Source organism: Corythoichthys intestinalis, chromosome 16 (assembly GCF_030265065.1).
Source record: "Corythoichthys intestinalis isolate RoL2023-P3 chromosome 16, ASM3026506v1, whole genome shotgun sequence".
NCBI lineage: Eukaryota > Metazoa > Chordata > Actinopteri > Syngnathiformes > Syngnathidae > Corythoichthys > Corythoichthys intestinalis.
Genome location: NC_080410.1, coordinates 47432853 through 47448639, shown reverse-complemented (window position 1 = coordinate 47448639; position 15787 = coordinate 47432853). Strand labels below are relative to the sequence as shown.

The following is a 15787-nucleotide window of genomic DNA, read 5'->3' as shown; positions in this document are numbered from 1 at the left end:
GTTCACAGGTTCTGAAAACAGAACAACAGATGGCGTTGTGTCGAATCGGCGCGATTGCTCGTGGCTTCCTCGTGCGCAGACTGCTCAAAACGCACAAGGTTCAACATCTGCGTCAGACCATTATGGTAAGGCCTAAAGGAAAACCCAAGATCACACAAATTATACATTGGCGTGGATTAAACTTGGGCATTTTTTGGTCAGGACACACAAGAGTTCATTAGTTCATTCCAGACTGAAGGACCACAGAAGAAAACCACTTTCTCAGCTCAGGATCTTTCCCTTCAGGACAGAGTTCGAGCCCAGGTACAAATGTAGTTTACCTGTTAGGCATGTGCCAGTATGAGATTCTGACGATATGATAACCTTTAGCCAAAACATCACGGTTTCACAGTACCACGGTATTGCAATTACAGCTCTAAAATGTGTTTCTTTGAGATATAACAGGATTTTTATTTTTCAAAACATATTAGCGAATTGGAGCATAAGTATAATGAGTTAAAATAGATTTAAAAAAATAACTGAAATATTCTCAATAAAAATAAATGCAGTCCTTAAGGCAGTACTTCTCAAATAGTGGGGCGGGCCCCCCCAGGGGGGTGCAGAGTGATGCTGGGGGTGGCGCATGTGACCTTGGGGAACTTTTTTGCCGAACTAGAATAAAGTGTAATTGCACATCTGCTGAGTGGGTGGCAGTGGCTCTCTCATTTTCAGCATGTGCGCAGTATTTTTTAACCAAACAAGAGCACACAGCAAAGAGCACTGGACATATGAAAAGCTAAGACAAAGAAATATGACTGAGCGTATGTAGCATCTGGCTTTTGACTTTTAGTACAGTGGGAGATGAGGAAAGACCAGTCTGTTTACTTTGTCTAAAAATGTTAGCACAGGATTTTTTTTTTTTTTCAGCGAAAAGGTGCCGAATATAGCCAACAATCGTCCCGCTTTGTTAGTGTTACATCAGTAAACCAGCGAGCACTGTCAGCATCACATAAGGTGGCATACCAAGTTGCTCAATGCAAAATAACCCAACACCACAGCAAAGGAGCTGATACTGCCTGCAGCAAAAATAAAAACTGTCTTTCTGTCCAATTACACTGTCGTTTTTGTTCTATTATTTTTTGTTTTTTCAGTCTAATGGTTTGGCATATTGTTCTCTTGAGTAAATGTTGCTAATCGATTTGACTTTAGGATTATTTTTTGATTTTTTTTCTTTCTTTTTTTCAGTGTCATACGGTCAAACAATGTATCTTGAGTATGTTTACAGTACGGATGTGTTCTTTTTTTAACACTTTATTTTTTTTCTTTAATATTAAAAAGGACACAATGTTATGCAAAGGTGTACTTATATTATAATAATTTTGTAGACAAATGATACTACGGCATATTTACAGTGGTGGCGGAGAGTTGGGGGGGCACGGAACATTTACGTCTTCCTGTAGGGGGGCATAACAGAAAATAATTGAGAAGCACTGCCTTAAGGTGAACCTAAACCCACAGCTCAACATTATTACCATTGGAACAAAAATAATTGAATTATTTTCCATAAAAAGCACATGTGTATGACTCGTATCAAATTTACGTTATACACACACAACCTTCCTATATATACAGTATATAAAACTGCTACAAAAATGAATGAAATGAACAAAAAATATATATTTTTACAATGGGTCAAAATTATTTTTCGAACAGATCATGTGACTAGCACCTTAGACGGCCATTTGCTTTGCATATCATTTTCACACACAAAAAAATATTAGGGGAGGGCAATTTTATTTTTCAAATGATTTTTTTCTTTGATTGAAAATATTGATTGAAGCAACTTTTTTTGGGATTGAATGATTTAGACACAAATGTCCTACCCATGATATGGCCCAAACACAAAAAGGATTGCTTCAATCAAAGAAAACTTTTTCAATGAAAAATTAAGTGTTCAAATGCAAATTTTTCAATCTCAAATATTTTTTCGCATCCAAAAACCTTTTCTATGATTGAATTTCTTTTTTTTTGATTGAAGTGATTTTTCTTTTTAAAATATATACTTTTTTGAAGAAACTTATTTTTTGATTGAATAATAAAGACAAAAATATCCTAGCCAAAATGTGGCCCAAACACAAATCAACATTACTTCAATCAAAAAAAGTTGCTTGAATCAAAACAAACAAAAAAAAAAAGATCAAAGAAAAATATGTTTCACATGCATTTTTTTGCATTTCAAATTTATTTTTGCATTCAAACACATTCACACGCTTATTTTCAACTTACTATTATAAATATTCTTGTAAGTTAATTTTATTGCTGACACTGCGTTTCGGGGTCATCAACATGTTGTGCCCCCCTGCCCCATAAGTCAAACTCCGCCTATGTACACACACTCTTTCTCAACACAGTTGCCAGAGAGGAAAAAAAAAACACGTTTTACCACCGCTAGACACACTAAACACGCTGGAGTTACCTATCCTTTTATCTTGTATAAATTGTATAAATGCGAAATAATATTGGAGGTATTGCCTCCTCTTCGTTTTCTTCGATGGCTGGAAAAGTTCAGGAGTTTCACCTCCTTCAGCCATCGTGTAGCACAGCTGACTCACTGACACTGAGCAACAACCGCCGGGGGAGGGTTGAGCCTTGATGCTGCAAGTGAGGGATTTCTCAATGCATAAAAAAAGCTAATTCCTTCGGGACGGTATGATGGAAATTTTTTGCGGTTTTGAAACCGTGACGTTTTCATCCCAAGGTACTGTATACCTTGAAACCGGTAATCGGCACATGTCTAGTACCTGTACAGTCATCACTGTTTCATTTGTGTATAGTAAGCTTCCATTTTCATAAGTCTTTTTACCCTTAACAGTTGCGTGCGGCTCTCTACGACATCTATGAAATCTTCTTTGAAATTCCTCTGGAGGATCGATTAGGACTGCTGCAGCAGGATAGGGAGCTCTGTGCTGAGAAGAGACAACGTGACATGGTACGGTTTTGGAGAATTTACTGCATTTGATAGCATTTACTGTAGGGCTGCAGCTATCGATTATTTTAGTAGTTGATTAATCTATCAGCTAGTTAGTTCGAATAATTGAGTAATCGGATTAAGAACATTTAATGTGTTGCAGAATTTTTGGAGATGTAAAACAAAGGCTTGCTAAGATTGCACTTTCAAAAAAGCATTAAATGTGACAATTCTTCAACTGTTTCTCCAAACTAATCAGAATTGCACTTCCATTTCAAAATAAATTAAAATACCCGAGTTTAGCGTCAAAAGGTATATTAAAAAAAGAGGATCTAAATACAACAAAAGAACAATTGGCTAACTTGCATTGCAAAAGTCCGCTAGCTTAAATGCTATAAAATGCTAACGGCTAAATATACCTATCAACTAAAGTACGGATTCATTAACAACACATATTAGCTGAAACAAAATCTTACCTTATGTTGGTCTTAACAGGGAGCAGCTGGATTCTGCCATGTATGTCATATTCACTGTTGCCAGTGTATCCAACCAAATCAATAAACCAAAATGCAAACACTTTCAAAACAAACCAATAAAACGCCATGATGATATCATTCGTTTGTGCTTGTTAGTGCTAAAAATGTTTTTTCGTTAGTGCTGTTATTGTTTTTGAGGTCAATCAACCAGCCCCCCATTTTGATTAAAAATGTTTGTGCTGGTTTGTGCTGTAAAAAAATTTCGTTTGTGCTGCTATCGTTTCATATATATTGATAAATTAATTTCGAGAGATGATGTCACTCGCAGTTTGTCCGTAACAAACTCCAGCGGCTGATGGAGCGTACAAACTCTCTCAATAACAGAGGGGTGTCCTGACAACAAGCAAAAACGTAGCACAAACAATTGACATCATTTTTATATAAGTTTGCGTCTAATGGGGGGCCAACTTCACTGAGGTAACCCGCTTACATGTTGTTTGAGAAAAAAAGTCTGCCACATAGAAATAATATTTAGCCCTAATGTTTTCCACATGGTGGTGCTATTGCTAAACTGCAGTTACTCAATTTGTGTTACTTGAAATTTGTCACAAAATGCAGCTTCGTGTACTCAATAAAATGGGCTGTTGAAACTATTTCTTTTGACTTAAACATTCTTACACAAGACCACCTTAATAACCCTTTATAGGGCAAGTGACTATTTTTTTGCTAATTAACTTAAAGTCATATACCCTGGTGTCCAGCTACAGTAAATGGACATTTCGTTTGGGTCATGTAGGCTGTAACACCTGGTGTTGCCTTCTTTACTCAAAACGCAATGTCCACATACAGTGTGTCACAAAAGTGAGTACACCACTCACATTTCTGCAGATATTTAAGTATATCTTTTCATGGGACAAAAATGAGACTTTGACACAATGAAAAGTAGTCTGTGTGCAGCTGATGTAATAGAGGTAATTTATTTTCCCCTCAAAATAACTCCAAATATAGCCATTAATATCTAAACTCCTGGCAACAAAAGTGAGTACACCGCATGGGAAGTACGTACATCCCTAAATGTCCAAATTGAGTACTGCTTGTCATTTTCCCTCCAAAATGTCATGTGACTCGTTACAGGAGTGCTGTCAGCATTGCTGCAGAAATGCGAGGGGTGTACTCACTTTTGTGATACTGTATGTGGCCCGATCTATATTCTTCTTATGACTTTTTTAAAAAACATTGATTAGTAATCGAACTTCGTATATGTGTAAATAAAGGAACACAGTAATCCCTCAATTATCACTGTAAATGGGGACCAGAACTGACTGCGTAAAGTGAAAAAACGCAGTGTCACCCCATCATTTTTTTAATACATTTTTTGTGTATATATAAAATATCAATAAGTGTATATAAAACCCTATAAATACATGTTTTCACTGAACCATTAAAGAAGAGTTTGAAACTTAAATATTGATAAAATGAATAATATTCATGAAACAAAGTATAAATACTAGGGCTGTCAAAATTATCGCGTTGACGGGCGGTAATTAATTTTTTAATTTAATCACGTTAAAATATTTGACGCAATTAACACACATGCCCCGCTCAAACAGATTAAAATGACAGCACAGTGAAATGTGTACTTGTTGTGTTTTTGGGAGTTTTGGCACCCTCTGCTGGTGCTTGGCTGCGGCTGATTTTAGGGGCGTAAGCACCCATGAGCATTGTGTAATTATTGACATCAACGATGGCGGGCTACTAGTTTATTTTTTGATTGAAAATTTTACAAATTTTATGAAAACAAAAACATTAGGAGGGGTTTTAATATAAAATTTCTATAACTTGTACTAACATTTATCTTTTAAGAACTACAAGTCTTTCTATCCATGGATCGCTTTAACAGAATGTTAATAATGTTACTGCCATCTTGTTGATTTATTGTTATAATAAACAAATACAGTACTTATGGACCGTATGTTGAATGTACAGTATATATCCATCCTGTGTCTTATCTTTCCATTCCAACAATAATTTACAGAAAAATATGGCATATTTTATCGATGGTTTGAATTGCAATTAATTACAATTAATTAATTTTGAGGCTGTAATTAATTCGATTATAAATTTTAATCGTTTGACAGCCCTAAAAAATACTATAAAGTGAGTAAAAATATGTGTAAATAAAGTACTCTTTTGTATGATAACATCCACAACACACTGAGGGCTCAAAAGTCGAACCACGAAGTAGTGAGGGATCACTGGAAATAAAATTATGAATTAGTAAAATTAAGATTAGCGGTCGACCTATATATCGGCCGGGCGATATATGGACTTTTTTCCATCGGCCATCAACAACAACAACAACAAAAATAAAGCCAATAAAAAGAATTTTGATCAGGCATTTGGGTGGGCAACTGTGGCCGCCACTGACTGACAGTTGGACCCCGGAAGGACCCTGCAGCAGCTTGAAGCTGCTACAGGAAGCTTCAGACTTGCCTGTTTTGTAAATATTGTAAGATTTGTTTTTTTTATCTTGCAATGTTGCTTTAGCCATTTCAAGTGTTTACTGAGTGATTCTTACATTCAAAATGTAACTCGTAGCCTTAGCGTATCATTCACGTTAGCATTAGCTTTAGCATCCTCCACCTTTACTATCCTTTTAAACTCTTACTCTCGTCGTGACGTCCTGGTGGATTTAATTATTTGAAAATAATGTCTGAGCTGAGGGCATATCATCATAAAAAGAAGTGCCGTGTGACCGAATTAATCCTTTTAGTCTCAGGTCGTCATTTTTTAAAATATTGCTTTTCATGACCTATGTGCTTTTAAAAAATTATCTCGGTCTCAAGTACCGGTTTACAAAATTGGCTCTGGATATCGTCATTCGGTTATTTTATTTTTTTTATACAGTGCCTTGCAAAAGTATTCGGCCCCCTTGAATCTTGCAACCTTTCGCCAAATTTCAGGCTTCAAACATAAAGATATGAAATTTAATTTTTTTGCCAAGAATCAACAACAAGTGGGACACAATTGTGAAGTGGAACAACATTTATTGGATAATTTAAACTTTTTTAACAAATAAAAAACTGAAAAGTGGGGCGTGCAATATTATTCGGCCCCTTTACTTTCAGTGCAGCAAACTCACTCCAGAAGTTCAGTGAAGATCTCTGAATGATCCAATGTTGTCCTAAATGACCGATGATGATAAATAGAATCCACCTGTGTGGCTAAAGTCTCCGTATAAATGCACCTGCTCTGTGATAGTCTCAGGGTTCTGTTTAAAGTGCAGAGAGCATTATGAAAACCAAGGAACACACCAGGCAGGTCGGCGATACTGTTGTGGAGAAGTTTAAAGCCGGATTTGGATACAAAAAGATTTCCCAAGCTTTAAACATCTCAAGGAGCACTGTGCAAGCCATCATATTGAAATGGAAGGAGCATCAGACCACTGCAAATCTACCAAGACCCGGCCGTCCTTCCAAACTTTCTTCTCAAAAAAGGAGAAAACTGATCAGAGTTGCAGCCAAGAGGACCATGATCACTCTGGATGAACTGCAGAGATCTACAGCTGAGGTGGGAGAGTCTGTCCATAGGACAACAATCAGTCGTACACTGCACAAATCTGGCCCTTATGGAAGAGTGGCAAGAAGAAAGCCATTTCTCAAAGATGTCCATAAAAAGTCTCATTTAAAGTTTGCCACAAGCCACCTGGGAGACACACCAAACATGTGGTAGAAGGTGCTCTGGTCAGATGAAACCAAAATTGAACTTTTTGGCCACAATGCAAAATGATATGTTTGACGTAAAAGCAACACAGCTCATCACCCTGAACACACCATCCCCACTGTCAAACATGGTGGTGGCACCATCATGGTTTGGGCCTGCTTTTCTTCAGCAGGGACAGGGAAGATTGTTAAAATTGACGGGAAGATGGATGCAGCCAAATACAGGAACATTCTGGAAGATTTATCTTCCAACAGGACAATGATCCAGAACATAAAGCCAAATCTACAATGGAATGGTTCAAAAATAAACGTTTCCAGGTGTTAGAATGGCCAAGTCAAAGTCCAGACCTGAATCCAATCAAGAATCTGTAGAAAGAGCTGAAGACTGCTGTTCACAAACACTCTCCATCCAACCTCACTGAGCTCGAGCTGTTTTTCAAGGAAGAATGGGCAAGAATGTCAGTCTCTCGATGTGCAAAACTGATAGAAACATACCCCAAGCGACTTGCAGCTGTAATTGGAGCAAAAGGTGGCGCTACAAAGTATTAACGCAAGGGGGCCGAATAATATTGCACGCCCCACTTTTCAGTTTTTTATTTGTTAAAAAAGTTTAAATTATCCAATAAATGTTGTTCCACTTCACGATTGTGTCCCACTTGTTGCTGATTCTTGACAAAAAATTAAAATTTTATATCTTTATGTTTGAAGCCTGAAATGTGGCGAAAGGTTGCAAGGTTCAAGGGGGCCGAATACTTTTGCAAGGCACTGTATATATATCTGTATCGGCAGCGACATTTGAAAATCCCATATCGGTTGACCTCTAATTAAAATGAACAGAAACACTAATTATCACCTTAAATAACACTGTAAAGTTAATTCCCTACAACCCAACATAGTTTTCAACTCGATGCCTTCCCTTGATGATACAACCCCTAGCAAAAAGTATGGAATCACCAGTCTCGGACGAGCACTCACTCAGACATTTTATTATGTATAACAAACTCAGGTAAAAAGCTTGAAAAAAATAATAAGTTATAAAGTTCATCTCCTTGGCATTCAGAAACACTAAAAGAAATGAATGAAAACATTGTGGTGGTCTGTAAATGTTAATTTTATAGAGCAAGTGAAGGGAAATATATATGGAATCACTCCATTCTGAGGGAAAACATTTGGAATCATGGGAAACAAACAAAGAAATAACAATCAAAACACATCTCTAGTATTTAGTGGCACCACCTCTGGCTTTTATGATAGCTTGCAGTCTGTGAGGCATGGAATTGATGAGTATTCTTCATCAGTTTGGTACCAACTCTCTTTGATTGCAGTTGCCAGATCACCCTTGCAGGTTGGAGACTTGCTGTGTACCATTTTTTTTTTTTTAATTTCTACAACATGTTTTCAATAGGGTTGAGATCTGGGCTATTTGCAGGCCGTGGCATTGACTGGATGAGTCTTTCTCCAAGGAATGCTTTAACAGTTTTAGCTCTGTTGCATGATGCATTGTCGTCTTGGAAAATGACAAACATATTTTCAATCAAAGGGATAAGATAGCTGTCTAAAATTTCAATGTAAAGTTGTGCATTTATTGAAGATTTAACCACAGCCATCTCCCCAGTGCCTTTGCCTGACATACAGCCCCATATCATCAAAGGACTGAGGGACTTCTGGTGTTTTCTTTAGGCCAGGGGTGTCCAAACTTTTTGCAAAAGGGGCCAGATTTGGTGTGGCAAAAATGTGGGGGGCCGACCTTGGCTGACGTCCTTTTCGTAGAACAATATATTTAAGCAAATTTTAGCAAGCTGTTCTGTGTGTCACATTTGTTTTATTATAGGGCTGCAGCTATCGAATATTTTAGTAGTCGATTAATCGATGGACTAGTTAGTTCGAATAATCGAGTAATCGGATAAGGAACATGAAAACTTAAAACACCTGAGCTGAGCCTCAAACGATATAATTTAATTTTTAAAAAAAAGAGGATCTGTGTACAACAAAAGAACAATTGGCTAACTTGGATAGAAAAAGTCTGCTACCTTAAATGCTATAAAATGTTAGTTTTTTTTTTAGTTTTTTTAATTTTTTTTTACAATGCTCTTAACAAGTGGTTCAGACACATATTCCCACAAAAAACGGCTAAATATACCTACACACTAAATTAAGAATGCATTAAAAAAAACATTCACTCAAACAAAAACTTAGCTTATGTTGGTCTTAACAGGGAGCAGTTGGATTCAGCCATGTGAAAAGAGGCAGACCAGAGGACATTGTATCCACCCTCATCAGTAAAATTAAATGCAAACACTTTTAAAATCAACCGTTACAATGCCACTTTAATTAAACGAATACTCGAAGCAACAAAATTTAGTTCGAATATTTTTTTCTAATTGAATACTCAAGTTAATCGATTAATTGTTGCAGCACTACTTTTTTTTTTTTTTTTAATTAATAATTTCAACAATTTTGCAAGTAGCCTTTGTGGTGTTCTCTTTCGACTCTCGGGCTCTTGCGAAATACTGCTGCTGTGAAAAATAAACTAGCTTCAAGTTGCTTCAATTTCTCGCTACGTATCTACCCTGTAATCTTGTCGTACATGTCAGCGTGTCTTGTTTGAACTCTATAAAAACAGCGACTGTCTCTTGGCAAATGAGGCAGACACATTCGTTGCGTATGTTAGTGACGAAATAGCCCAGTTTCCACCTATCTTTGAAGCACCAGCCGTTGCAGTCAACTTTTTTTGTTGTTGATGGTCGCCATTTTAGAAAATTGGGAGTAAAGGGTCACATGTGGTAATGTTGCTTAGAGTGCCGCTCCCTTTTAGTGGATGAGGAGCAGCATTTAGTGTGTAAGCTACTTCATATGCTTGTAGCAGTACTGCTGACCAATTTATTAAGTCTGTGTGCGGGCCAGACATTATTGAATTTATGACAGAGGCTGGGGGCCAGATGAAATCCGACCACGGGCTGCATTTGGCCCCCGGGCCGGACTTTGGACATGTCTGCTTTAGGCAGTCATCTTTGTAAAACTCACTGGAACAGCACCAAACAAAAGTTCCAGCACCATCACCTTGTCCAATGCAGATTCTTGACTCTTGACACCTTGTCCAAATGCAGATTCTTGACTCTTGACAAGGTGATGATGCTGGAACTTTGATTTGGTGCTTTTCCAGTGAGATTTACAAAGATGACTGCCTGAAGAAGACATCAAAATTCCCTCAGTCCTTTATGATGTGGGGCTGCAGGTCAGGCAAAGGCACTGAGGTGATGGCTAGAGCTGGGAATCTTTGGGCACCTAACGATTCGATTACGATTCAGAGGCTCCGATTCGATTATAAAACTATTATTGATGCACCCCCCCTCCTTTTTTTTTCTCTTTTTTTTTTTTAATGTTTTGTACATTAGTTCCAAAATTGTTCAAAAATACTCTCAGGCTAAACCACACTACTATTTCAGTATCAAGTTAACATATAGGAGTAAACAAATATACAAAAATAACATTAAATGAAAAACTCCAGTCCCCATTCTGTATCAGCAGCTTTAAACTACATTCAATTAATTTAATGTTGTGAATCAACCGTTAAATTTGGTAAAATTGCCCCCGTTATTCCATAATTTCCCTTTTGTCTACTTTCGACATGAGAAAGTTTTAAAACTATTTTAAAGATAGATTCAAGTCAATATTTTACCGATTTAGGAGTATTTTAGATAAAAAGTTAATTAGGTTTGCTTGGAAGGTTTGCTACAACAGCCTTGCAGGGAAGTGTACTGCTTTAAGATGGCGGCCGTTGATAACGCCCGCATCTAGCTTTTTGTAGATGTGCTGCTAACACTACCAAATCTATATTGCATCTAGTCCTATATAAATGATATCCACCGTAACATATATGGATGTACTTTGAAGCAGCTTTTCGGCAGCAGTCAGGTATATTGTTGTGTTTTTTTATCTCGTTGCATGAGTTGAGCTACAGCCGTGAGTTGAGCATTGGCATTACCCGAGGGGCCGGGTAATGAGAAGCATGATGTTTAGCTACTCTCGCTCCGTTCCGTCCCAAAGACCGCGCGGCGCGCTGAGTGTTGTGTACTTCCGCTTTACTTCGAATATTTCAATAATCGGAATTTGGATGTTTGTGAATCGTTCTCGAATCTTCCACGGCCGAATCGCGAATAATCTAAGAATCGGAAATTTTGCACACCTCTAGTGATGGCTGTGGTCAAATCTTCAATAAATGCACAAGTTTACATTGAAATTTTAGACAGCTGTCTTATCCCTTTGATTGAAAATATGTTTGTTATTTTCCAAGACGACAATGCATCATGCCACAGAGATAAAACTGTTAAAGCATTCCTTGGAGAAAGACTCATCCAGTCAATGCCATGGCCTGCAAATAGCCCAGATCTCAACCCTATTGAAAACCTGTGGTGGAAATTGAAGAAAATGGTCCACAGCAAGGCTCCAACCTGCAAGGATGACCTGGCAACTGCAAAGCCAGAGGTGGTGCTACTAAATACTCGCGATGTCTTTTGATTGTTATTTCTTTGTTTGTTTCTAATGATTCCGTTTTTTTTCATCAGACTAGAGTGATTCTATATATATTTCCCTGCAGTTGCTCTATAAAATTAACATTTACTGACCACCACAGTTTTTTATTCATTTCTTTTAGTGTTTCTGAATGCCAAAGAGTTGCACCTTTGAACTAATTCATTATTTTTTTCAAGCTTTTTATCTGAGTTTGTGCTACATGATGAAATGTCTGAGTGAGTGCTCGTCCGAGACTGGTGATTCCATACTTTTTGCTAGGGGTTGTAATAGATGTCCAATTCTCTGAAAGCCTGGCAGTGAATGCTAATGTTTCAGTGCTATTGACGGCATTAGACGTCCAATCCATTTGGACTGGGAGGGTTATAAGCAAGTTTATAAGCAAAATCATTCGCTGCCAGCCTTTCGCAGTCAAAATGAATTTGCTGTTTAGCGCGTCTAGAAATGACAAATTCACAATAGAAAATGGCACATGGGGGAAGAAATAACTCAGCGGTGCACAAAGATACTTTTGTAAACTTGCTTTTTATGTGACTGAGTATGTTCATTCTGAAGGAGAAAGCCAAGAAGGAAAAGGAGAGAGTGGTGTCTGCTGCCACACTAAGGTCTTTGGACCGAAAAAAGAGGTAATGTAAAGAGGGGAAAAAAAGACCAACTCTGAATGGGACATTTTCTACAATTGTTTACGTTAGTAATAATGAAATCAAGCACGGTGACATCACTGCGGGTTCTCTTTCAGGGAGGGAGAGTCTCCCGGGCAGGCACGAAAGGTGATGCAGAAGCCAAAAAGTCCCACTCCCATCAGGTACTAGAAATGTGTGCTGCTTTGTCAGCCCAAATGTCCACAATTTTTCTGCCTGTTTACCATAGTCCTTTGTCTTTCCCCATTCCTGCTCTTTATTATTCTTTTACCGTGCCTCGAAATCCGCACTGATTTATTCCTTTCCTAGAGTTCAAAAGTCCAGCCAAGTCCAAAAATGTGTTCCAAGCCAGCTCAACCGCCAGGGGTGAGTTCATGTCTCGCTCACTGTACAGTGCTTAACTGTTGGCACTCATTCTACAGCGGATATAAAAAGTAGAGTGGAGATTCCCATGATAAATGCCAGCTTTTAGTGATGTAATAACACAGGGTTAATCATTTCACAATGTTTACACTTTTAATTGACTTTGAGCGTAAGAGAGAAATTTCTAAATAAATTCATTTAACCACTTGGGCAAGTGACTATTTAAATTAATTAATCATTGAAAAATTAATAATATTTTTTGGGGGGGTCCAGGCTACAATTTTAACATTTGCTATGCAAGTGTGGACAAGATAGCCCAATAGTTTTTGTCCACAAACAATGGGTCAAATAAGTATTTAGTCAACCACTAAATGTGCAAGTTCTCCCACTTGAAAATATTACAGAGGCCTGTAATTGTCAACATGGGTAAACCTCAACCATAAGAGACAGAATGTGGGGGGAAAAAAACAGAAAATCACATTGTTTGATTTTTAAAGAATTTATTTCCAAATCATGGTGGAAAATAAGTATTTGGTCAATACCAAAAGTTCATCTCAATACTTTGTTATGTACCCTTTGTTGGCAATAACGGAGGCCAATCGTTTTCTGTAACTCTTCACAAGCTTTTCACACACTGTTGCTGGTATTTTGGTCCATTCCTCCATGCAGATCTCCTCTAGAACAGTGATGTTTTGGGGCTGTCGTTGGGCAACACGGACTTTCAACTCCCTCCACAGATTTTCTATGGGGTTGAGATCTGGAGACTGGCTAGGCCACTCCAGGACCTTGAAATGCTTCTTACGAAGCCACTCCTTTGTTGCCCTGGCTGTGTGTTTGGGATCATTGTCATGCTGAAAGACCCAGTCACGTCTCATCTTCAATGCCCTTGCTGACGGAAGGAGATTTTCACTCAAAATCTCTCGATACATGGCCCTATTCATTCTTTTCTTTACACAGATCAGTCGTCCTGGTCCCTTTGCAGGAAAAACAGCCCCAAAGCATGATGTTTCCACCCCCCTGCTTCGGTGGATATGGTGTTCTTCGGATGCAATTCAGTATTCTTTCTCCTCCAAACACGAGAACCTGTGTTTCTACCAAAAAGTTTTAATTTGTAAGTGTGTCAACAATAATCGATGCGGCGATGCATCCCGTTGCGGGGCAGGGACGATTCGATTCGATGCGGGCAACACGCTGAATCGATTCAGTGCATTTTAAAATATATAAGTACGTTCAAAAATCTTCCCTGCGCAATTCCGGTGATGCAATGGATTTGGTTTCCCCATTTGTATTGTTATTCTCATGTTTACCTGTAGAGAGAGCTACTTTACATTCAAAGCAAGCCCGTAGAGGTTAGATCGGGCCTAAAACATTTCAGCCCAACCCGACACGGCCCGCTGGTATTGAAGCCCGACCGGCCAGATCAATTAACTATAGATTTGCATGCCCGAGCCGAGTGATGGGGGAAAAAAATGCAGCAGCAGCAGCAATTTATTTTCATTTCTTCAAGTTTTCTTACTGTTTAAATAGTCTACATATTTTTATAAGAGTTATAAAAGCATTTACACAACGAAATAACGCTGGGAAAGTTTAATATAAAAAAAAAACACGGTTTGGCAGACACGCAGAGGAGAAGATTCGAAAGGATCACATTTGCCTTTGTGTGCATAAATAAAAGTGTCTTTCGTAACGAATTCTCAGTTGGCAGAAAAAAAAACGCAAGTTTACTCTATATTTAAATACTCTACATATTTTTAAAAGATTTATAAAAGCATTTACTCAACAAAATAACGCTGGGAAAGTTTAATTGAAAAAAAAAAAAAATACAGTTTTACAGACACACAGAGGAGAAGATTCAAAAGGATCACATTTGCCTTTTTGTGCATAAATAAAAGTGTCTTTCGTAACGAATTCTCAGTTGGCAGGAAAAAAACGCAAGTTTACTCAATATTTAAATAGTCTACATATTTTTATGAGATTTATAAAAGCATTTACAACGAAATAACGCTGGGAAAGTTTAATTAAAAAAAACAAAAAACACGGTTTTACAGACACACAGAGGAGAAGATTCAAAAGGATCACATTTGCCCTTGTGTGCATAAATAAAAGTGTCTTTCGTAACGAATTCTCAGTTGGCAGAAAAAAAAACGCAGGTTTACTCAATATTTAAATAGTCTACATATTTTTATGAGATTTATAAAAGCATTTACACAACGAAATAACACTGGGAAAGTTTAATATAAAAAAAAACACGGTTTGGCAGACACGCAGAGGAGAAGATTCGAAAGGATCACATTTGCCTTTGTGTGCATAAATAAATGTGTCTTTTGTAACGAATTCTCAGTTGGCAGGAAAAAAACGCAAGTTTACTCAATATTTAAATACTCTACATATTTTTAAAAGATTTATAAAAGCATTTACTCAACAAAATAACGCTGGGAAAGTTTAATTGAAAAAAATATATATATATACAGTTTTACAGACACACAGAGGAGAAGATTCAAAAGGATCACATTTGCCTTTTTGTGCATAAATAAAAGTGTCTTTCGTAACGAATTCTCAGTTGGCAGGAAAAAAACGCAAGTTTACTCAATATTTAAATAGTCTACATATTTTTATGAGATTTATAAAAGCATTTACAACGAAATAACGCTGGGAAAGTTTAATTAAAAAAAACAAAAAACACAGTTTTACAGACACACAGAGGAGAAGATTCAAAAGGATCACATTTGCCCTTGTGTGCATAAATAAAAGTGTCTTTCGTAACGAATTCTCAGTTGGCAGAAAAAAAAACGCAGGTTTACTCAATATTTAAATAGTCTACATATTTTTATGAGATTTATAAAAGCATTTACACAACGAAATAACGCTGGGAAAGTTTAATATAAAAAAAAACACGGTTTGGCAGACACGCAGAGGAGAAGATTCGAAAGGATCACATTTGCCTTTGTGTGCATAAATAAATGTGTCTTTTGTAACGAATTCTCAGTTGGCAGGAAAAAAACGCAAGTTTACTCAATATTTAAATACTCTACATATTTTTAAAAGATTTATAAAAGCATTTACTCAACAAAATAACGCTGGGAAAGTTTAATTGAAAAAAAAAATATA

The 15787-nt window shown here is 37.3% G+C and overlaps 1 protein-coding gene across 2 annotated transcripts in view; it reads left to right on the top strand.

The window, feature by feature from the left end:
* The window catches only part of LOC130931771 (centriolar coiled-coil protein of 110 kDa-like), a 41182-nt gene that overhangs the window by 15434 nt on the left and 9961 nt on the right, over positions 1-15787 (top strand). For both annotated transcript variants that reach the window (XM_057860787.1, XM_057860786.1), the window contains 6 exons: positions 9-125; positions 202-303; positions 2852-2968; positions 12231-12301; positions 12415-12480; positions 12626-12682. In XM_057860787.1, coding sequence (XP_057716770.1) covers positions 9-125; positions 202-303; positions 2852-2968; positions 12231-12301; positions 12415-12480; positions 12626-12682 — 530 coding nt within the window. The remainder of the gene's footprint in view (positions 1-8; positions 126-201; positions 304-2851; positions 2969-12230; positions 12302-12414; positions 12481-12625; positions 12683-15787) is intronic.